The 24,566-nt window shown below is 45.8% G+C and overlaps 1 protein-coding gene across 9 annotated transcripts in view; it reads right to left on the reverse strand.

Moving 5' to 3' along the window:
• The window catches only part of FHOD3 (formin homology 2 domain containing 3), a 521,499-nt gene that overhangs the window by 442,999 nt on the left and 53,934 nt on the right, over positions 1 to 24,566 (reverse strand). For 8 of the 9 annotated variants that reach the window (XM_061400414.1, XM_061400417.1, XM_061400421.1 and 5 more), the window contains exons 2-3: positions 17,079 to 17,185; positions 2,710 to 2,774 (exon numbers count right to left, since the gene is read on the reverse strand). In XM_061400414.1, the coding sequence (XP_061256398.1) occupies positions 2,710 to 2,774; positions 17,079 to 17,185 (172 nt within the window). Of the gene's footprint in view, positions 1 to 2,709; positions 2,775 to 17,078; positions 17,186 to 23,347; positions 23,396 to 24,566 lie in introns of those variants that run through there. The other variant, XM_061400416.1, reaches the window with a different exon arrangement.

The following is a 24,566-nucleotide window of genomic DNA, read 5'->3' on the forward strand; positions in this document are numbered from 1 at the left end:
ACAGGGATTCAACTAACTGATGTGAAAAAGGCTTTTTTCCCTCTGTCATGTTTCCCTTTGCCATTTCAACTTAAGATTGTTTCAGGTTTGGTTGTCTTTTTTTAATCCCAAAGAAATCTCACCTAATATTTCCATTTGGAAGGGGAAAAATTGTGTCACAATGGCAGCTGGTACACCACACACAGGATGCGTTCATTCCTTTGTATAGACATAAACCAAAGGGTAATACTTAGTATTGCGCTATTAAATCTATTTCAGATCTTGTCAATAATAGGACACAGAAGGACAAAGAGCGTTTTTTAATACAAAGAAGAAACTTTGCCTTCTTGGGTATTGATGGTAATTCACACAGTCAAATCTTCTCATTTAATATACTCAGGCCTGAAGTAATATAATGGTGAAAAGCGATTAAAGCATAAAGTCTTTTAAAAATGACACATATGCACCTTAAGACTCTTAACTTGCAGCCATGGTGACTGACTGTCAGTTTCTCTGGGATGAGACACAGTTGGTTGCCAGGCACACTGCTCAGGAGATGCACCTGCCCATCATTTAGGGCCATGACCTTTCTTTGAATAAAAGTCCAGTGGGACACCCCATGGACTTTCTTTCATGAGCCACTCACATAATACAGTCTCTGATGCCCAATCTCAGTGTCTTTGAAGTGAAGCAAGTACTGAAGATGCTTACAAAGACCAAAATCCTTCTGGATTTTTATAACATTACACCTTTTATGCTTATCACAACCCACTCACATTGACAAGAAATGCTTTTATAGTAAGGAATTTTGAATCATTTTCAACATACTCAAAGCAGTGACTTTGTATACTCATACTTAATCAGTTTATAAAGTGTTCACGTCCCATTTAATTACCTAATTCTAATAGCAAGTACAACTGGCATCAGCAGGTTTGGGAACAAACACACTGACCCTGTCAGCACCCAGTTCTACCCTCTGAGCAGGAAGACCTGGCTGTCTGGGAAGACAGCAGGCTGGGCTGGCCTGGCTGCTGGGGTTCAGTTGCCATGGGGATGAGACGTATGATTACATGTATCACCCGGGACTATGGAACAATACATCAGTTAATGCAGTGAGTCAGTAATATGGAAGTCAGCTAGCTAGAAAAATCCTGTATTTGAAATATTTTAAGGGTATACTGCAAATAAGTGAATTTTCTTAAGACAAGTTAGCCCATTAGGACTTTGATCTAGCCTGTTGTAATGTAAATCTGCTTTCCGGTGCTTTCTCTTCCTGGGAAATACCAATTCATACTCATGTCCCAAATTTGACTGGATATCTGCTATATTTCACCCAGCATTCAGTATTTGTTGCATTCAGCACACTGTATGCACCTGGCTTTGTTCTAGATACAGGACAAGGATCAGAAGGGAGTTTATCCAAAGTCATAGATCACAAGACTTTTCTACAGGTAGACATGATTTACACACATAAAATAATTGGAGAAACTATAAAGCAGGTAATCAAGGAAGTAAATGATTAAATACAATCAAGTGCCTGTGCATATTTTAAGGTCACTCAGTGCTACAGGCAGTTGAAAAGCAGGGTCAGTGCTGAAAATCCCACAGATTTCTCTCACTTCATTTCCAACAAGATCACGAACCCTCCCGACACACTGACCCTCCAGCTCCTTAGGTTTTTGTGTCAGCTGCACAATTACTCATCAACCACAGGGTCAGACAAAGGTTGTTCCTCAAGACACTCACAGCCTCACCCACTTAACCGCAAATGAAACAGAATTACCCAGATTCCCCTCCACATCAGCTGCTCCCTCACCCCATCCCTGGGTCTCCAACAAGAAAGCAGGGAGGAGGAGGAGGGACTGGAAATGGTTCTTTCCACTGCCCCCATGCACGCCACTCTCCAGGTGTAGACTGGGTCTTGGGCAGGATGACCGGTGCTCTCCTAATTAGAGGCCTGACTTAAGACCATGACACGTATTAAATAAATGCAAACTGACTCAGATGTGGAAACTTCTATGCATAAGGCGAAATTTAGGTCCTCTCTTTTTCTTTTTATGTTACGTACTTGCCTCAACTTGGACCAGTGCCAGGAGGAAACCTTCCCGTGGAGTCTGTCTGCTTAACATAAATTACTGCTCTCATTGCCATTCAGCCCACGTGTACAGTGGAGAAACCAGTGGGTCCGGGAAAATCAATGGCTGCAGGAATGGGCGCCAGTGAGGTTTCTTATGTGACCACAGGCAGGCCATCTGAACCACAAATATTCTGCACAACATCAACTGCTGTGCATCCACGTGTGGCCCGTCCTATACTGACTTGAGATTTCCCTTTCAATCGCCTGAGACCACAGGCCAGGGGGCTGTAGGGAGTCACCAAGAGGCACATGAAAGTCACTTCAGCTGGCTGGAGGTTCACCCTGGCACAGCCCCACGAAGAACCTCATCTCTCCTCACACTGACAAAAAGAACCTCATCAACAATCCATCTTACCTCCAGCTCTACTCACCAGCCAAACAGCAAAGAAAGCCAGAATGAAAGAGGTAACTTTCAAAAACAACTGCCAGAAACTGCTTCCCTAAAAACTCTAACCATCTGTGCTAGGGGCTAACCCAAGCATAGAGAGCGTAAGAGTGAATACTGCATTTTATTCCCAGAAGTGGCATCAATTCTCACAAGTGTAATCACCGAGGGCAGATGGCAAGCACCCCCTTCTGCAGATGTCACTCACCGATGCAGGCATGGACCCTCACAGACAGCTGTGTCCTTAGGATGATGCTGTGCTTCTTGCCCCGCCTAATGGAGACAGGAGACAAAACATTCATTGGCGTCAGAGGGGTTGGCAAGGTAACCCTACCTGCTATCAATCAACCTGATGGTTTGGACACGCCTACCTGGGGAGGCCCCAGATAAGCAGAAACCCACACTGATTAACTATCTATCCTGAAATACTGTGATGTCACAGGACTTTACAGAAAATAAAACAATGAAGTTTGACTCTGTTAGACTGGCACAGGCATTTCATGGCCAAACCTGGTCTGCTCCACAGAGTCACATGTACTCACGCCTGACCATGTTGGGAAGTTTTTAAAATCTGTGCCCATCAAGTGAAATCCCTGGAATGTAACAGCACAAATCTGCTTGATCATTCCCATGGCTACTTTTACATGTTTTCGGATATAGAGAAAGGACACACTTAGTGGAGCAATCAGAAAAAACTGTTTTTCTGTGTGACAATTCAAGACACATTTTTTCTCTATTGCTCCAACAGGAAGACGGGGTCCAGTAAAGACAGCGTGTAGGCTATTTGTCATTAGGATGTCAATTTACACCGCACCTTGTCTCACCTTTGCTTCCTTTTCACTTCATTTCTTATAGAGGAAGATACAGGATGCCCCCACCCCCTGTTCTCCTTCCACAAAGGCTCAGCCCACTCTTACAGAGGAAAACCAAAGCCCAGAGCACATAAGAGAAGATATATGGGGAGCATATGAGTTCTGTCTTCCTGGTGTAGAAAAGGCTTTGAGCTTTGGGAAAAAAGAGGTAAGCCAGGTTAAACAGAGCCAGGAACCATCCCAGGAGCGGGTAATCAGCTCGGTGTCTCAGTAGCTGAGTTCCCTCCCCATCACTCTGCAGGCCACGTTCAGCCCTCCCCCTCAGGGCTCCGTGTATAACAGAGTCTCACAGTGCTTTCCCGCTTCCTGGTTTTGTGGTTGTGCTGGAAGACAAGGGCACATAAATCTCACCAGGGCACATGATATTATAAATATGAAGTCACAGGAATTACAGTACCAGATCATATGTTTTATTCTTGAGACCAGATAAGAGGGGAAAGCATGGTTTCAAAAAAAAAAAAAACTTTTTAAAATTCTTTTAAAGGGGAAAAGAAAATCACTCATATGGTCCTACAAAAACATGGAGCAGCCTCTATCCAGCATCTCCTTGTAAGCAGAGTCTGCAGTCACAGTCCCTTCAAATGCCCACAAGTCCCTCCTTTTAGCTTTTGCTATGTGCAAGTTACCAGCCTTGAGTTTGCAAATACACAACACTCAACCCATCTTCAAAGACAAGTTTGAGATTCCTATAAACACAGACTTCTTCGAAACTATCTTCTTCATGTACAAAAAACCTTTTTCTCTCTTGACAGTCCTTTACAGGTGAGCTTTCCCATTTTGTAATTTTTGTTTCTAGTTATAGCCTTTTCTTTTCCACCAAGATAACTTCCTTTAGCATTTCTTTCTATGATTTATTTTTAATTGGAGGAAAATTATTTCACAATATTGTGTTGGTTTCTGCCATACATCAACATGAATCAGCCATAAGCATACATATGTCCAGGCTTCCCAGGTGGCTCAGTGGTAAAGAACCTGCCTGCAAAGCAGGAGCCACAGGAGATGTAGGTTCGATCCCTGGGTCAGGAAGAGGACAGAAGAAGCTGGCAGGCTATAGTCCATAGGGTAACGAAGAGTCAGACACAACTGAAGCGACTTAGCAGGCACAGATGCATACTTATGCCCCCACCCTCTTGAACCTCCTCCCACCTCCTACCCCATTCCATTGCTCCAAGTTATCACAAAGCATCAGATTTGAGCTCCATGCCTCATACACCAAATTCCCATTGGCTATCTATTTTATATATGATAATGTATATGTTTCAATGGTACTATCTCAATTTGCATTTGTTTTAAAGATGGTTTGGTGGTGTTGAGTTCTTTGAGCTTTTGCTTGTCAGTAAAGCTTTGGCTTCTCCATCAAATCTGAAGAGAGCCTTGCTAGGTATTCTTATTTGTAGGTTTTTCCCTTTCATCATGCCACTCCCTTCTTGCTTGCAGAGTTTCTGCTGAAAAGTCAGCTGATAACCTTATGGGGATTGCCATGGATATTACTTGTTACTTTTAATATTTTTCCTTGTCTTTAACGTTTGTCCACTTGATTACTCTGTCTCTCAGCATCTTCCTCCTTGGGTTTATCCTGCCTGGGACTCTCTGTGCTTTCTGGACTTGGGTGACTGTTTCCCTTCTGATGTCAGGGAAGTTTTCAGCTATTATCTCTTCAACTGTTTTCTCAGGTCCTTTCTCTTCTCCTTATGAGACCCCTATAATGCAAATGTTGGTACATCTGATATTGTCCCAGAGATCTCTGAGACTGTCCTCATTTCTTTTTATTCATTATTCTGTTCTCGGGCAGTGATTTCCACCATTCTATCTTCCAGCTCACCTATTCATTCTTCTGCTTCACTTATTCTGCTATTTATTCCTTCTAGTGTATTTTTTTACTAAAATTATTGTATTCTTCAACTCTACTTGGTTGTTCTTTATATTTTCTAACTCTTTGTTAAAAACTTCTTGTAACGTCTCACTCTGTGCGTCCATTGGTTCCCTGAGTTCTTGGATCACCTTTACAACCATTATGCTGAACTCTTTTCTCTTGCACACTGCCTATTTCCATTTCATTTAATTGTTCTTCTGGGGGGTTATCCTGACCCTTCATCTGGAACATATTCCTTTCCCATCTCACTTTATTTAAATTTATCTAGACATTTCTAGTGACAACACTCCTTCCACTCCTATGGTCATACTAGGAAGAAAGATCCCATTAAGTGCGTTGAATTGAGTTGCTGAACAGCCTCTTGAGTGAACTACCAGGAAAGGTGGGGTGGGAACAGCAGTCACCAGGCATGCAGTCTCCCTAGGGCTGAGATGGGGCAGAGCTGGGAGCAGCAACTAGTGAACCCCCAAAAGAGGCCAGACCCTAACTACCGGAAACAGCAAACCCAAAGTTCTCTTACCTGGAAGATTTTTTGTAACTCATGTTACCACCAGTTATAAGTCAAAAATAAATGAGCGATAGACAAAATACATGCTTGAGATGCCCATAGAGGAGGAAGCACAGGATGGCAGGAGAAAATAGTTCAGAATTCCTCAGGAGTTCTGGAGAAGTTCAGAAGGGCCCACTGAGAGCCCCTACTTTTATCTTCAGACAACTGCAGAGCTTCATTTGGAGGAGGTGTTTCAGTTTTCCCACAGAATTCTCCAGTCCTGTGGTCACAAAGGATCCGGGCACCTGTATGAGAACTAGCACAGTCTTTCTGAGGAAGCCGCTAGCCCACCATTCTGGAGGTGCCATCTTTTCTGTGCTCGTATGTTGAGAAAACAGGCAATTAGATTGGTAAAGTTAAACTCGAAGGGAATTTAAGAGAGCATAAAACAAAAAAGGCCTATATATTTTTAAGTTGTCTTTATCACTTATAAATCCTCTGTCTCGATATTGCCACCTCCTTCCCTGTCTGCCCCTTTGCACAGAATCCAATGATGGAAGAAATCTGAGTGGAATTTGAGACTAAAGGCTGTGGAAGCCCCTCGACGGGGGATGCGGGGCCAGATCCCAGGAGTCCATGGCAAAGGAGAGGGGCTGCCAAGGCAGAGGCTGTGGGGTGGTGAGTGCACCCAGGTCCACAGACGTTGTCCTTCATCTCCCCCAACCCCGACTTTCTCCTACCTTTGGAGCGGGTACCACTGCTGTGCCCATTGTGCAGACAGAGAAGCAAAGCTTGTAGTAATAACGTAACCTGCATAAAGTCACGTGACTGATGGAAACAGACCTGGGCTGACAGCAGAGTCCCTGACTCCTCCATCATTCGCATCATCCTGCCGTTTGCTGCACAAGTGCCCCACTCAATAACCTTCTCCAGCGTTTACTAAGGATAAAAAGTGTCCCAGGTGTTTTAAGGAACTGGTTTAACCTCAGTACTAAAATCTAACAGAAAAGGACACAAAAAATTAAGATGGAAATATCTTAAAAAAAAATTGACAAACCAAAACATAAAATACATGAATATAATAAAACAGGACCAAATAAGGTTTAATCCTAAGAATTCAAGAATTACATGATGTCCATGTTTATTTATCTACATCAAATATCAATGTATAGACAACATCCATCAAAAGGTCTCTTAAATTTGGTAGCTTCCCTCCTCCCACCACTGTATTTTATAATTGGGTAATGCTGATTGTTATGCATTTCTTTTACATATGCCATCTTGCTGCTATTATTGACCCTAAAAATCTTTTGGCTGATTCATTTAGCTTCTTTTAGAGAAATAATCATTTCATCCATTTAAAAATAATCAGTTTATCCCCATTGTTCTAGTAAATATGCCCTTGTCTTCTATTTCACGGCTGAAATTTTCAGAGGAAAATTAAATAATCATGGGTATGCTTTCCCCTCTCCCCAGTGGGATACTATGTCAGTCTGGGTTCAGCAAATAATAATCATAATAGTTGTTAACATTTATGGAATGCTTATCATGTGCCAGATGAGGTTCCAACTAATTTATACAGATTTAGTCTTCAGAAAACTCCTATGAAGTAGGTAATATGATTGCCATTTTGAAAGTCAGGAAATTGTGGCCCAGAAGAGTTATGCAACATAGCTGAAGTCACATTAAAAAGTGACAGAGCTCGAACCCAACCCAGGCAGCCTGACCCCAGAGTCTGTACGCCTACCACCTCCCTGAGGCTGCCTCCCAGCTGGGCGTGCCCTCATGCATTCCCTCACTCCACACATGTTCACTGGTGACTAGTGTGTGGTGGACTCTCTGTCAGATCCACAAAGGACGATCTGTCTCAAGACAGCAACATATAAATCCTGCCCATGAGCCTGCCATGCATATTCTGGACTCAAGACTGCAACCTCAATTCTTACCTGAATTTCCAGCCTGCTGGCCCACTCTACAAATTTCAACTTGCCGGTCTCCAAAATGGTGTGAGCCAATTACTTGAAATAAATCTCTCCCGACAGACTAGCTATATTAGACTAGATGGACAGGCATATCTTACTCGTTCTATTTCTCTGGAAAACCCTAATTAATACAAACTCTGGTATCTGCCTTCATGGAACTTCCATGTTCCAAAACTTAAACTCAGTGAGAGTCTGTCAATGCCTGTTCATCATAAGCACTTTAATGGTCTTTTTCTCCCTGATACAGGCTTATTGGATCAGTATCATAGCTGCCTCTCCTTCCAAGTTTGCCTGTTTGCAGCAGAGTGAAATGGGAGTGCATCAGTTATCAGAATCTGGTGACCAAGAGGCAAAGGCAGTTTAACTTGACCTAAAGCTCCCCAGGGAGATTCAGATTCCATTCCTATCAGCACAGCCACTGCCAGAGAAACATCACAGGCCTAAGGGAGCAGCCACGCCAATCAGCTGCCCACACCCAAGGCCAATGCCACCCAAGTGATGAGAGAACTAAAACAGACATTCAATCAGAGGAGACTTTAGCCAAGGTACACGTGCCAGGGTCGTGACGGCACTATCGCTGAAGGAACTTCCCCCAAACTTCCTGCTTTCTCAGAATACATGAGCTTCTGCAATAATGTCTATGGCCTCGGGAAGAAGATCCAGTTTAACCAAATAAGTCTCGCAGAAACCCGTGTGTTTCAGTCCTATCCCTGTCTCTCAAGAAAATATTTTTGTAAGAAAACGTATAAAGTCTTTGCAATGTAAGAACAAGTGCTTACGTTATTCTCTTGCGCTCAAGAGAATGGAGTTGCATGGAGCCAAAGGCTTGAAGACTTCTTCTTGTAGTCAACAGCAGAATCAATGCTGCCAGATATTTCTCCACTGAACTAAGCTACGGTTTCAGTCAAGAGTAGAAAACACACATTGGACAATGCAGCAGAAGCAGAGACAGGGGCCCCCCAGCAGTTGCCCCAGGATAAGCTTCCTCTTAGTAAGCTTCTGAACCTCTGAGACTCAGCCAGTGCTCAGTCTGGGGGATGAAGAAGGATTTAATGCAGTCATCAGTGAGTTAAAGAGTAGTACTAGGGAAGATTAATTTGCTCAGAAGCTCAAAGTCCAAGAGAGCTGGTAGTCACTGCATTCATCTCCGGATACATTCTGGTCTCCCCTAGGAGACAGTATAGGTGAGAAGAATAAACTCTGAAGCCAGCTGTGTGATCCTAGACAAGCTACTTAGCCTCTATGAGGCTCAGCTTCCTTGTCTGCAATATAGGGTAATAGTATGCTTTGGTAACATATCTAATTTGCCAGAAAATTTGGAAAACTCAGCACTGGCCACAAGACTGGAAAAGGCCAGTTTTCATTCCAATCCCAAAGAAAGGCAATGCCAAAGAATGCTCAAACTACCGCACAATTGTACTCATCTCACACCCTAGCAAAGTAATGCTCAAAATTCTCCAAGCCAGGCTTCAACAGTACGTGAATTGTGAACTTCCAGATGATCAAGCTGGATTTAGAAAAGGTAGAGGAACCAGAGATCAAATTGCCAACATCCGTTGGCTCACTGAAAAAGTGAGAGAATTCCAGAAAAACATCTACTTCTGCTTTATTGACTATGCCAAAGCCTTTGACTGTGTGGATCACAACAAACTGTGGAAAATTCTTCAAGAGATGGGAATATCAGACCACCTGACCTGCCTCCTGAGAAATCTGTATGCAGGTCAAGAAGGAACAGTTAGAACTGGACATGGAACAACAGACAGGAGTACATCAAGGCTGTATACCGTCACCCTGCTTATTTAACTTATGTGCAGAGTACATCATGTGAAATACTGGGCTGGATGAAGCCTAAGCTGGAATCAAGATTGCCAGGAGAAATATCAATAACCTCAGGTATGTAGATGATACCACTCTTATGGCAGAAAGTGAAGAGGAACTAAAGAGCCTCTTGATGAAAGTGAAAGAGAAGAGTGAAAAAGCTGGCTTAAAAAACTCAACATTCAAAAAAAGAAGATCATGGCATCTGGTCCCATCACTTCATGGCAAAAAGATGGGAAAATAATGGAAACAGTAAGAGAGATTATTTTATTGGGCTCCAAAATCACTGCAGAGGGTGACTGCAGCCATGAAATTAAAAGATGCTTGCTCCTTGGAAGAAAAGCTATGACCAACCTAGACAGCATATTAAAAACCACAGACATTACTTTGCCAACAAAGGTCTGTCTAGTCAAAGCTATGGTTTTTCCAGTAGTCATGTGTGGATGTGAGAGTTGGACAATAAATAAAGCTGAGCGCCAAAGATGCTTTTGAACTGTGGTGTTGGAGAAGACTGTTGAGTCCCTTGGACAGCAAGGAGATCCAACCAGTCAATCCTAAAGGAAATCAGTCCCGAATATTCATTGGAAGGACTGATGCTGAAGCTCAAGCTCAAGCTCTAATACTTTGGTCACCTAATGTGAAGAACTGACTCACTGGAAAAGACTCTGATGCTGGGAAAGACTGAAGGCAGGAGGAAAAGGGGACGACAAAGGATGAGATGGTTGATGGCATCACCAACTCTATGGACATGAGTTTGAACAAGCTCCGGGAGTTGGTGATGGACAGGGAAGCTTGGCTTGCAGTCCATGGGGTCACAAAGAGTCGGACATGACTAAGTGACTGAACCGAACTGAACTGACTGAAGCCCACAATTCAAGATCATGAACCTAAGCTTTGGCCAGTGCCATGCAAGGGAAAGCTCTGTGCCCAAGGAATGGACATGCACTCTCTCTGTCCATTTCTATCTTTCTGGAAGCTAGGATACAGATGAAAAGGGAAAAGCTGAAGCAACAACTTTAGACACAGAGGTGGAATTCTCATTTTGAGGATGAATGGCTGCTCTACCAGTCCCAAGAAAGACTATGTATAGTTGGACTCTTACACAGGAAAGAAATTTTTATCTTTATACATAAACTGCCATAATTTGGAATCTCTTGTTTACATCACGGAAAACTGTACCGTATTCAACATACGACTTCCTGGCTTGATGTGATGCTGGTGGGAGAGCCATATTGTAACTATGATGAAGCATGAAAGATGAAAGCTATATCATCAGGATGACACAGCAGAAAGATAAAAGAAGCCTGGGTTCCTAAGAGCATCTTGTAATCAATTTATTACCCTTGAAATGGCTTAATTATCCAAACTTTTTAAAAAACAGACTTGGGGCTTCCCGGTGGTCCAGCGGTTAAGACTCTGTGCTTCCACCGTATGGGGCACGGGTTTGATCTCTGGCTGGGGAACTAAGATTCCACGTGCCACATGGTGCTGCTCCCCCCAAAATAAAAATAATTAAATGTTAATTTTTTTAAATAGACTTCAAATTTTAGAGAAGTTTTTGGCTTTTAACTCCCTCCAAAAGATCACCCCCAATCTCTCTGGGCCTTGATGTTTCTCACCTGAGTCCCAGGCCAATATTTCTCACCTGGCCACTTTGCAACTTGAGGGTAGCTTGACATAATCCCAGATTAACATGTATAAACCTCTTCTCCCCCTCCCCAAATTGCCCCCCATAACCTCCCTAACTCTCTAAGTAGTCCACCATCTGTATACCGTCCACCTAGTGGCATGTGTCCATTTTCTTCTCCTGTTTCCCTCCCTCTACGAGCATCATATCTACAGATTCCTTCACTGGCCCAGGCCCCAGTCCACCTGCCTTCCTTGATCACCAGGTTCAGACCCATCAGATCACTCCCTTCCCCCCTCTCAGTGGGCCACACTGACTGCAGCCTCCCTGCTCTGTCATTGGAGGGGTTCTGGGAGGGCTCCCTCTTTGCAGGTCAGTTTTCTTCTGAGTCCAACCCACACCAGAAAGCCCAGAACCCACCTGGGCGCCCTGACTCCTACCTGTCACCATGTTTGTCCTATTGCACAATTTGGCACTCGAGGGAACGTGAAGCCACGCCAGTTCCACTGTCCAATCGGCATGGAAGCTCATTTGTCTTGTCCGAGCACCTCTAAGTGGCTTTCTCCCAGGGTAATTGGAGGCTCTGGTCTAGCACTGATCCAGAGCAGGTGTGCAGGGGCCTCTGGGCTGCGCTGCTCAGCTCAGCACTGAAACCACCCTCCCTATTCCTCCACCGTAACCAAAGCAGGGCTGATGGTCTGCAGTCCAAGTCTTGCACTGAGAAGACAGGAGACCCTTAACTCTTTGGTGATTTGCCAAGAGAACCTCAGACAACAACCTCTTCTGGCTTAAGAGGAAAAGTGGGGGGAAACCCTTTACTGCATCCCACCCACACCTTTAACCAGAATCTCTCTTTTGTTAAAGTTTTTGTTTGTGGTTTGGTTTGGTTTGATGAGTTCTGCAGGTTTTTAGATTTAGGTTTAAAATATATTTTAGTGATTTCCCTTTCTACCAGGTCCAGATGCCAAGGAAACTTCAACAGAGATGTCATAGGTTAACTTTTGTATCAGACAGTAAGGAGGGAAAATGGCTTCTTATTCCTTCCAGCTTGACATTTTGAAAAGTAAAGAACTCTTTGAGTATCCGATGAAAGGCCAGGAAACCCTTCTCCACCCCAAAACCCTGCATTCCCAACAAACTGCAGACATCTCAGGGGTTCCTGGACCCCTGCTACACACACGGATCCTCGGGGCTCATGTGCTGCAGGCTGAGAAGCTGGGTGTCTAAGAGTCAAACAAGAGCTCTCCCCAAACTCCTCCGCACCCCCCAAGCATGGGGGCTGGCAGGGTGGGGTGGGGGCCCACCTGCCCCTGTGAATGGGCTTCCTCACAGCCCTTCTCACCCCCAGGCCTCACATCCTTCATCTCTGAGGCTCACACTGCACTCTCCCCACCCCCACTCCACAGGGTCTCATCTCATCTGACCTTCCCACCCCACAGTGCTGTGGACACAGGATGAGAAAACCGAGCAAGAAGCGCTGTCTCAGCGCTGACCCTCTAGCGAAGGCCTGAGGGGAGTCCAGAGAAGCACAGGTGAGTGTCCAGGGTTCCTCCAGGTCAGGAGCACCTGGGGACGTGCCCAACAACCACGCAGGTCCCCCCAGCGTCCCTGAAGCCCGGGGCTTCTCAGGCCCACTCACAGGTCTACCGCACCCCAACCTGCGGCCCTCGCTACCTTGGCAAAACCCCACCCTCTCACCTTCAGGACTAACCTCCAACCCGCTTCTCTGGGACAGCCCCCTGTGTGCGTTTCCTTTCAGAGGCAGGGAGGGGGACTAAGCAACAAGGTCCAGGGCTGGGGGGCTGGGGGAGGCAGAATCTGGGCCACCTCTGCCCCACGGGCAAGGCTCCAGCCTTGGTTTTCCTAACAATGAGCTCTCCCCATGAGAGCTTGGAATAGACCCCATCCTGCCCTAAAACCCAGTGACTCCCAAATCAGTGCATGATCTCAAATTACGACTATAACTATAGCTAAAGCTACTAGCTTTGGGTCTGTCTTACATGCTGGGAACCAGCTTAATGTTTTAGATACATCATCATATTTTACTTCACAACAACCCAAGGAGGCAGTATGATGGTTATATTATAATCATAATATATGATTATCGCATATATTATCCCCACTTACAAGGAAGCCAAGGCTCAGAGAGGTAAAGTAACCTTCCCATAGTCACACAGCCCTGAGGTTAACTGCAAAGCTCACGCCCCTAAATACTGTGCACAGCTGCTCTTTACACTCTCCTCAGGCCCTGAGACTCTGTTGGGGTCGCTGCTGATACAAGGAGGAAAATGGGAGTGGGTAACATTGTCCTCATTTTATAAATAAATTTTATAAACTCTCATCAGAGGTAGAGTGACTTGCCCCATGTCACACAATGGCAAGGTCGGGAATAATAACCCAGGGGCTTCAGTTTCCACTGCCCTCTGCTGTGCCTACTCACTTCGCTGGCTTTGGAAGGCAATAAAAAGACCTGGCTTTACTCTGCTAGCATGATAATTGCTTTGTCCTTGTACTTTTGAAGGTCTTTCTCCTCTTCTCCAACTAGCTATATAGTCTAAGTGATCATTATAAACAAGGGGTAAGTTAAATTTTAGTCCTGGCAGAAAAGAGCAGGGTAATAGACAAGAACAAAGCAACCAGCTCCTCCAGCAAGAAAAACTGACTCTGAACACGCACAACCGACACCACCACAGTCTCCACACAGCCTGCCGCCCATCTTCATTGAGTGGCCACAGCGTGAGCAGGTATTTTCCTATAATTTAACAACAACAACAAAAAAAATAATCAAGAAACATAATGATTTCATTTGCCCTTTTCACGCTTCACAAGGGCAATTCTTAACCAGGAGTAAATTATATTTTAACTCCCGTTTGAGGGAGGCGTGAGCTCTCAGGCACACAGACTCTGCCAAATGCCAAGCTTCTGAGAAAAGACCCAGGAGGGCCTCTCAGTGCAAGTGTGCCCTGCAGATGCACCCAGACACCTCCCTCCTGTGCAGGGAGCCTCCACCATCACACTGCTTCCAGCCAGCGCCCAGTAACTCACCACACGCCACCAGTGTTCACGAACGTGCTCAGGACCCAGGGATCACCACAGTGACCTGGCAATGCCAGGACAGCACCATCCTGGCCTGTCTTCTGCAGCCCAGGCCAGGCCCAGGGGCTCTCCCAACCAGAGACCAGGAGAGGTGGCTTCTTTACACTCTTCCAGATAAACAGGAAAGTCATCCTGGATATGTTTCAGAGGACAAAGGCTGAATCCCACAAATGAAGACTATTTCAGATAGAAGCCCCATTCTGGGGTGGGTTTGGGACCCAGCAGTCAAACATGCAGCTACCCGACCTCCTCTGGGCCACCCCCTCCCTCCCCAGTGTTTGCAGTTTCCCACGTCGTGAGTCCCGCCTTCTCATCTTGCCATAACTTGTTTCCCCAGCACCCCATGCCATGAGGGTGGAGAAGTGTGGTCAAGGCTGCCCCTGTCAGATGGACCCATGGTCAGGGGATGGCTCAGAAGGGAACAAAGTAAGAAGGTTAGCCCCAGGATCTGCTCTGGGGGGCTTGCAGCAGGCTCCCTGGCTCTCTAGGCATGGCTGCAAAGAAGCTGGCATCTGGACACCATGTTTATAATATGAGCTGTAGCCTCAGGGCCAGGGGATGGAGCCACCCTGCAGTGGGTGCTGCTCCAGCTACAGATAGTTATTAGCCTGGAATTGAGGAAGTCCTTGCATGAACCAACAGTATGTCCCCTCGGGTGCCAATGTACATCCTCGGGAGAGCCTGAAATGTATATTCCAGAAGCTCCTGGGATGGCAGAGGAGCACGGACTTGGGAACCAGTCACACCTATGGTCAAACGTTGCTCCACCTTCTACCAGCTCTGCCTCCCTGGACATGTGATTGAACTCCTGGCCCTCAGTTGTTTCAAATGAAACATGGAGATGAGAAAATACAATCCCAGGTTTGTGCCTATTAAGGAAATGAACCAGTAAACAAACATGCCATGAATAATGGCATGTGGTTGGCATACCAGGTGCTTCATAAGGTTATTTTCTTCCCCACTCTTAACTCTTGAGACTCTTAGCTATTAACATTTTTTTTCCAAGCTGTCATTTCCAAACTAGTCGTGTTCTGATAAGAAAGAAAAATATCAGGTCATGGTTTTCAAGCACAACAGCACTACGGACATGTTTCAAATTGGCAATGATCTACTCATAACACTCCTGAGATCTATTTGATCAATGAAACACCAAGTCATCCCATTAAACTGTCATGCACCTAATGCTGACATCTTAAATAAAAGAATGTCATTGTCAAATACTTGGTAAAAACTATAGCAAAGGAATTTCCCAAAATCTTTCAGTCTTAACAATGTAATTTTTTAAAATGATGGTGAGCAGAATTTGATGTGACTTAATAGAGATACCCCTCATGTGTGTACAGCCTATGGCATTTCCCAGGTCTTTTCATGGCTTCTGAATCCACTCAGGAGACAGGAAGCACATCCTGAGAGAACTTGACTGGATTCCAACCAAGGACCCTGATCTCGGTGCTCAAGCGCATGGCACTCAGGAATCCATTCTGGGCTCCTCTGTTCACCTGGCTCCTAGTGTACACTAAGTGTCTCTAATGTGCTGAGAAAAGGCTAGGCTGGGTATTCAGGCAGGCCCAGTTCTGATCTAGGAGAATTTTAGCAGCAGAGAAGAGGAATAATTAAGGGGACCATTAATGGGGAGAGGACCATAACTTGTGATAGGTATTAGAGCAGAGGAAACTCGGGAAGTCATCAATATATTCTGGTGTCAGGAAAGCAGCACCAAGAAGCCTCCCACTTTTCCTCATTTTTTGAGCCACTCATGAAAATCAGCACTCTCAGATAATATTCATTTGACTGCAGTACATTTTTAACTCAGGAAAGGTTGCCTCAAAAGAATTTTTGAAGAGATCCCTGAATAGCAGGCATAGATGGCTGGGCATTATTTGGAAAAGAAGAGGGAGCCTTTGAAGGTTTCTAAGGAGGAAGGTGATAAAATCAGAGAGAGATTTGGTTCTGGATGAATGAGGAGTAGAAAGGGAGGTGCGGGGGCCCATCCAAAGTGTATTTTGATAATCTAATAAATAGTATTTTACAAATATTAATGTCTTGGTTTGGGCAAATTTGCATTGGTTATGTAATATGTTAACATCATGGGAAGCTGCGTAAAGTGTTATTTGGAAAAGTCAGTGCTTTACTTTCAACTCTTCTGGGAGTTAAAAATCATTTTGACACGAAAAGTTAAAAAAATCTGGAAGAGAATAAAACAATCACTTGAAAAAAATAATCTAATAAACATAGGAATGGCTAATTGTATGGGTATATTCCTACAGTGGCTTTGTTTTCTGTATATATTTCTGGTTTTTTATATGAATTGCTTTATTCAGACTCACAGCAATCAGAAATACTAAGCAATTCTAGGTATAGGCTAAAAGTAACTTGATATTAACTAACATAATCAATAATTATTTTTTCCACTAATGAGTTCAAAAGATGATACAGTATAAAATGATCTAAAGGGGCATCTGCCAAAAAACTAAATATCCAGGAGTTATCAACAAAAACAATGTATAAAATAGTTGTCAATCCACTAAAATCTGGAAAATATTAATTTAACTACGTTTGGGTTAAAAAGAAACTTTGAATGTAAATATCACATGCTTAATTAAACTACACCAGAAATTCTCAACCCCTGAGTAACCTTACCAAGAAGAGCTACTCAAATTCAAAGAGTCTGCAGTTACTACCGGTGAGTCCTTTTGTGTGACTGTGAGTGAGACAAGGTGAAAGCTATGGTGAATTCTCCAAAATATTTGAAGGCCTCAATGAAGCCCCATTTCGTGGAGGGTCGGGACCAGCTGACAGGGGACAGCAGTCACTCTTACCCAGCGTCATCCTGGAAGCCTTCTAACTCGTCCCGTTGCTCGGCCAGGGTGGCCTCCAAGTCCAGGTAAGTACCATTGTGGGAGAGCTGCAGGGTGCAGTCGTCCAGCTGCAAGAGAAAGAGCCTGTTAAGCCCAGCCTGCTGCTGCAGTAGGGGCTGGAACCCAGAAATCACTTCCTGTTGCCCTCGTGTGTTTTCTGAAATCAACCATTATCTGGAACTTCCCTGGTGGTCCAGAGGCTAAGACTCCACGCTCCCAGTGCAGCGGGCCGAGGTTCGATCCCTGGTTAGGGAACCAGATCCCATACGCCACAACTAAAGATCCCACATGTCGTAACTAAGACCCAGCACAGCCTAATTGATCAATCAGTATTTTAAAATAAATCAATAAAACCATGCATTATCCCCAAATCTGGATCCTAATGGAAGAGGTAGGATGTTCATATAAACAGATTGGAAGCAAACTGCATAACAGGTAGACAGAAATTATACCCACTACGTGAATGACATAGACAGGACCTATAAGACGTGGCCAGGGGAGGAGAGGCACTGGGCCAATGTCACCTTTCACTCTCAGGGGCCCAGAAGAAGCCATGGATTTGGAGAGTGGAAACTAAGATGCCAATGGGACCATGGATTGAGAGACACAGTTTAAAAGGCAAATTTGGTGGAGAAAACATGCTGTTTCCTTTGACCCAGTGAGCAGCCTACTCACTCAGATTCTATGGTCAGGTTTGTTCCATTATAATTAATGCTGCTGCTAAGTCGCTTCAGTCGTGTCCGACTCTGTGCGGCCTCATAGACGGCAGCCCACCAGGCTCCCCGTCCCTGGGATTCTCCAGGCAAGAACACTGGAGTGGGTTGCCATTTCCTTCTCCAATGCATGAAAGTGAAAAGTGAAAGTGAAGTTGCTCAGCTGTGTCCGACTCTTAGCGACCCCATGGACTGCAGCCTACCAGGCTCCTCCACCCATGGGATTTTCCAGGCAAGAGTACTGGAGTTGGGTGCCATTGCCTTATCTGAATGGCAATATATTCGAACTACAACTCACCAAAAAGGACACTAGGTCTCTTTATTACTAGTCTCATTTTTAGAAAATTTATTGAATAAATATTTGTTGTTGTCATTGTTCAGTCGGTAAGTTGTGTCCACCTCTCTGCAACCCCATGGATTGTAGTCCACCAGGCTCCTTCTGTCTACAGGATTTCGGAATTTCGTAGGCAAGAATACTGGAATGGGTTGCCATTTCCTTCTCCAGGGGATCTTCCTGACCCAAGCATCAAACCTGCATCTCCTGCATTAGCAAGCAGATTCTTTACTACTGAGCCACCTGGGAAGCCCATTAACAAATACTTATATGTTGTTAATTACATCTATTCGTAATTCCAAGCATTTTACGTGTTACATCATCTCATTCTCACACAAACTCTAGTGATTTCCTTTGTTATCCCCATTTCACAATGAGAAAGCTGAGTCACAGAGACAGATTAAGACACTTGTCATATCTGATAAGTGATGGAGGTGGGATTTGAATTCAGGGAATCTGAATTGAGGTCATGCTCTTGACCACTATGCTCTGCATCTGCTCTATGGCCAGAGACCTTCTGAGGACTTGAAAATACGCTCACAAATGCAACTTTGGTGATCGGAGTGTTCTGGTCTGGCCAAGGTAATGCTGCAAGCTTGCCAACGCCAATCCCTTTCCTCCTGGGGACAGAGACCATGTATCGCAGGTTTATAGTTGGGCTATTGCTGGGTAACTGAGTACTGACCACTGGAATATAGGTGAAAGGGAAGAATCCCAACAGGCCTGGCCAAAACACTCCTACCCAACCGCACACCTTTCTTCTCGTGCCTGTGGCCAAATATAGAGGAGCCAGAAAGGACTCTCAATTCTGGAAACCAGCAGACCCCAGATAGAAGCAGCTCAGGTCCCCACATCACTGCATGGAAGACAGCATTGTGCTGCCCAGCTCCCACTCACCCATCCTGGACAGTGACAAGAGCAAGACATGAGCCTTTGCTCTAGTAAGTCATTAAGACTTTGAGGCTGTTTCAATTAGCCAGCATGACATGACATTTAGAATAATCCATACACTTAAAAATACAGGAAAGCAATTTTAACCAAAGATGAACATTATGAGAAAATCCAAGTATATAACTTCATGCTTCATTTCTCAGTAAGGGTGGCTCTTATTATTCATCCACTTGATGAGTTAAAGCTCTTATTCCAAAAGGCCAGGAGACTAGAGAGAAGTGGAGGCAAATACGTGGCTACTTCAAAACATCTAGGTAAAGGCCTGCTAATCCTCCTGCTATAAGGGAGATTTCAAACAAGGAATTAGTCTCCTTTGATGGAAAAGCTTTGCTTATTATCCTGAACAGGAGAAACAAAGACTGTCAACTTGTCCAGAATCAGCATCTATAACAAGCTGCTAATTCTTGCAGAGACCCCCACAGCTCCACGTTTCTGGTTATCCTCAACAGAATGAAAGGAATTTGTTCTTTGTTATTTGTAAGAAATAGTTAAATCATTTGAAGGGGTTAATCCTATTTGATTCACTTGTTTTATTTCCCTAATAACAAACTATTAAAGGCATGCTGGTGAGGGTCAACATTCTTGACTGGCACTTTACAGATGGGCAATCTGATCTGAGAAAGCTGGGGCCCAATGGGCCAAACTCACTGTACTCTGATGCCAGAGGTGCCCCCAGGGTTTGGGGGGAACACTCAGGGGAGGTGTGCCTAAGCTTTGGGGGGACACCCAGGGAGCTGGCTTCCCTGCTTACAGAAGCAGAGGATTTCCTGCAGAAGGCATCTCCTGGGCTTGGGTCTCCTGCGGACTAAAATCAGCCTTTATCATTCTTAGGTGGAAATTCTAATTAGACAAGGAAATGTTACCATGTCCACTGGTCCTTGTGTACGTAGAGCTGTAATCACTGCAGCTCATTCCTTCTTTTAACTCCTACTGGCACGTTCAACTAATAAAGCTTTTGTGGCCCATTCTGTTGACAGCATCAACACTTCTGCTCATTTTTAATCCCACATATCATCAACAGACTAGCAGACAAGGAACTGAAAGCCCTTTGCATGCTCAGTCGCTAAGGAATGTCTGACTCTTTGAGACCCTGTGGACTGTAGCCCGCCAGGCTCCTCTGTCCATGGGATTTACCAAGCAAGAATACTGGAGTGGGTTGCCATTTTCTCCTCCAGAGGATCTTCCCGACTCAGGGATCAGAACTGCATCTCCTGCATTGACGGGATTCTTTACCACTGAGCCACCTGGGAAGACCGAAAGCACTTTAAGCTATGATCATTTCTTTTGCCTCCATCCTTGGAAATGTGAACTGTGCGAGTCCAAAGAAGGAAGCTTTTGGATAGAGTTTCTGGTTCCCCTCGAGGGGGTTGAAGCCATTTAGAGGCTGTGGTCCACACTCAAGCCAGACAGAGAGAACTGAGTTGGAGAGGAATTATTGCTCTGTTGCACAGGGAGGAGAGATGTGCACGCTTATGTGGTACAAATATTCCCACCATGGCCGGTTTCAAGCTACCAGTGTGAAGTCACTGAGTGTGGAGCTAAAAAGAGATACACAGAAGCTCACCAGCATATAGTATTTTTATCATACAGATTCAGGAGATGAAAGTAACTCCCAATGCAATGAAACAATTAGAAAGTAACATGTTTTGAGTACTTTTTTGAGGTAGAGTTGGCTCACAATATTATCAGTTCCAGGTGTAATGCAAAGTGAGTCAGTTATATATATATATATATATAGTATATACTTGGAGAAGGCAATGGCACCCCACTCCAGTACTCTTGCCTGGAAAATCCCATGGACAGAGGAGCCTGGTAGGCTGCAGACCATGGGGTCGTGAAGAGTAGGACAGGACTGAGTGACTTCACTTTCACTTTTCCCTTTCATGCATTGGAGAAGGAAATGGCAACCCACTCCAGTGTTCTTGCCTGGAGAATCCCAGGGACGGGGAAGCCTGGTGGGCCGCTGTTTATGGGGTCGCACAGAGTCGGACACGACTGAAGCGACTTAGCAGCAGCAGCAGCATAGTATATACTTAGGTGTACATATTTGAATATTTTTACCTTTGTTTCTAATATACTAATAACTTTTGTTCATTGAATATATATATATATATACAGGATAATTTAATTTTGCATAATGACTGCATTGAACAAAATTCCCTCTCAAACCACCCAGACCAGGTTCAGCACATGCTGCTTCTGGCCCTCCCAGGTCATCAACTTGAGGCACCTCAAGTGGACACTAGCAGGGAGTGGACGAAAGGCTGAGTCCCCCTGTCCTGGACGTTCAGCCCTCACCCTTCCCCCAGTCCTGTGCTCTTCTCCTTAGCTGGAGCAGATGCGGATCACTAGGGGCCAGCAGACATGAATAAATGTTAATCGCTCAGTCGTGTCCAACTCTTTGCGATACCATGGACTATAGTGCCCCACCCCCAACCAGCTTCCTCTGTCCATGGGATTACTGGAGAGGGTTACCATTTTCCTCTCCAAGGGATCTTCCCAACCCAGGGATCGAACCCAGGTCTCCTGCATGTGGGCAGATTTTTTACCATCTGAGCCACCATTCTTACCAGCAACCATGGTTATTTTCCACATCGTCTTCACTCCATACCTCCTGATTTTATTCCCAGCAGCTGGGGTGAATACCTGGTTGGCCCCACTGCTCACCCTGACCCACCAGGTACCTGCCTCCTCATGCTCCCAGCAGCCCCAAATCACAGCAGGACCCCCCCACCACCTCCCCAGCCTCCAAAACCACAGAATCCCAAAACCTTAGCAGAACTGCCTGTTCTCATGATTCCTCTCCTCACATTCAGGGCATCAGTAGCTACTGCCATTTCCATGGTTCAATTTTAATAAAATTATATGTTAGGCATGGGCTGGGCACCAAGGAACACATACTGGCTTCCTTTCTTCAAAGATCATTTTGTCAAGCAAGTACGACACATTAATAGAACACAGAAGAGAATGAAAAGCCACATAAACCAACCGTCAAAATGTGTGGAAGTTCACCTTCAGTTGTATTCCTTCAGCTGTAATTAGCATCCACAGCCCCCGAGACCCAGCATCCTCTATCAGACAGGACATTCCCCTTCCAGCCGAAAGGCTACCTGACTTCCTAAGCCAGGTGTCACGACCCTGCCTCCGTAATTAACAGCTGGGCGATTTGTGCAAGTTCTTCAACTAAAACAGAAACAATGACTCTGTGCCCTTTAGTCCCTTGAAAGTGGGGCTTACAGTAGGGCTATAGGAAGGGGTCAAGGTCAGCTTGCTCCCCTTAGCAAGCTGGGGCACATGTGCACAAAGGGGTCACCGCAACTCAGGCAGCCTGTGAAGATGCCAAACAAATCTGCACACGCTGGCCACTGCATTCCACGACATGAGCCCCGCCATCACCACACCCCAGATGCACAATTAACTTGTAAACCATCACGTGAGCCAAGGAGCAGGAAAAGCTACTGGGCTGGACTGATGCATGAACAGTAAAAACCCCTTGGTACTTTGGAGTTCAGCTTCAGTTACAAACAAATTGATGGGTATACCAAACGCAGGCTTCAGTCTTGTCAGGGATAACTAAGTTAACAGTCACGACAGAAAGTACAAGGCAAATAGGCGGCGAGTGGCGCTTAATTCCAATCTAGTTATTAGAAAGGGTTAGACAGAACCATTCAGGCTCTGCCCACAGAGTGGAGGACCCGGACGCCTCCCTGCCAGGCCAGTTCCTGACAGGAACCTCAATTCCTCCTGACATGAAGGGAACCTGATCCCCCCACCCCAGGCCTCTCAGGTCAAATGTCTTCCCAAATGACTGAAGGGCCCTGGAATTTCCTGACTCCAGCGATTTTCATGTCAACCCTGATCCCCTGGCAGCGTGGCCCCCGCACTCCTTTCCTGGCTCTGGGTTTGGTGGCCAGGACACTGCCGGGCACTTCAGGACACAAGGCAGAGCCGGAAGCCCGGTGGGAAGACAGCAGTGCAGGGCGATCTCAGGACAGTGGCTAGGGAAGGTGAGCAGGTAGTGACAGTGAGTGGCGGGGGGACCAGGAATCTGGTGGGGCTGGGGTGCTTGGGAAGGGGCCAGTCACAGAGCCACACGAGGGACCCTTCCAAGTACTCTGGAACTCTGTGCCACTCCTCCGGGTCAAAACAAACCATTAAAATGGGGCCTGGCGCCCCAGAGACACGGGACAAGCCCTCCCATCTTTGTAGACCACCTGCATGAGGTCACTCACCTTCCCCTGACCGCTCCTACAAAGACAGTGCATTCAAAGATGGAAAAGGCAGGCTCGCCATCCTGGGGAGGAAAAATACCTAAAACAAGGCTGACGTCACTTCTCAGCTCATACCTTCTCTTCTTTCCTTAATCCGGTGAAGTGGCATGTTACTGGGGTGGTTAATGATTATCTGGGTTGGGCAGCAGGTCTAAAGGAATCCTTAGTCTAGGCAATAAAGTTCTGGGGAACTCTGAAATAGATTTGCACAGAACTGTTCTATAAATATACACGAGGTCTAATCTTAAGCTAATTTTGGTAAGAGTTCAGAAGTGGGAAAATACATGCTGATTTTTTAAAGAAAAAATTAAAACAAATGTCATTTGCTGATGTCATTTCAGGGGTTCCTCCTGTCCCTGCATCATTTTTGCAGCTCCTTTCATCAACAGGTGGATTCCTTCTTGGTTCCTGGACTCTGGGCTGGGCTATGTCTTGCTTTGGCCAACGAGGTAGCGAATGTGACATGGCAGAGACTTGAGAGACACCTGCTCACTAGGGCTGGCCTCTCCTGTTGCCCTTGGAACGCGGCCACCACTGAAGCAGCCTGGGTTCCCCATCTCCAGGGTACCTGGTTGCTCCCACTGCCCCTGCCGACAGCCTGCCAACTGCCACACACGGAGCAGGGCCAATCTGGATCCCCAAGGCTCCAAGTGAGCTGCCAGCTAATGACAGACCCAGGATGAGGGCCAGCCATGATGACCAGACTGGCCCAAAGCAGAACTGCCCAGCAGACCCACTGGGATGGGGCCATGCTTGTTGCTTTCAACCAATCTCTTCTGAGCCTGTCACCTCCATCCACAGCATGTGGGCCCCCAGGGATTGCGGCCTCATACTCGAGAGTGGTTGGTGCCGGGCTCTGAGGTGGGTGAGAGCTCACCCCACCAAGGTGAACACTTGGTGACCACTGAACACACCGTGACACCACTGGCTCGAGGCAGGAGCGCCAGCCCCAGGCCCGGTCCTCAGCCACCACGGTGCGTACATGCCTGGCCCTGCCCCTCCTGGAGGCCGAGCCCCTACCAGGGACCAAGGACAGAGGACAGGAGACAGCAGCAGCTGCTGGGGGGAACGTGCCAGCGAGTGGGGGCACAGCCAGCTGCACTGTCCCCCCAGGAAGGCGAGGAGGCGGCTGAAGGTGAAACCCTGCAGGAGCTGCAATCCCAGGCCCTCTGAGCCTGTG

This window comes from Bos javanicus, chromosome 24, assembly GCF_032452875.1.
Source record: "Bos javanicus breed banteng chromosome 24, ARS-OSU_banteng_1.0, whole genome shotgun sequence".
In the NCBI taxonomy this organism is placed as follows: domain Eukaryota; kingdom Metazoa; phylum Chordata; class Mammalia; order Artiodactyla; family Bovidae; genus Bos; species Bos javanicus.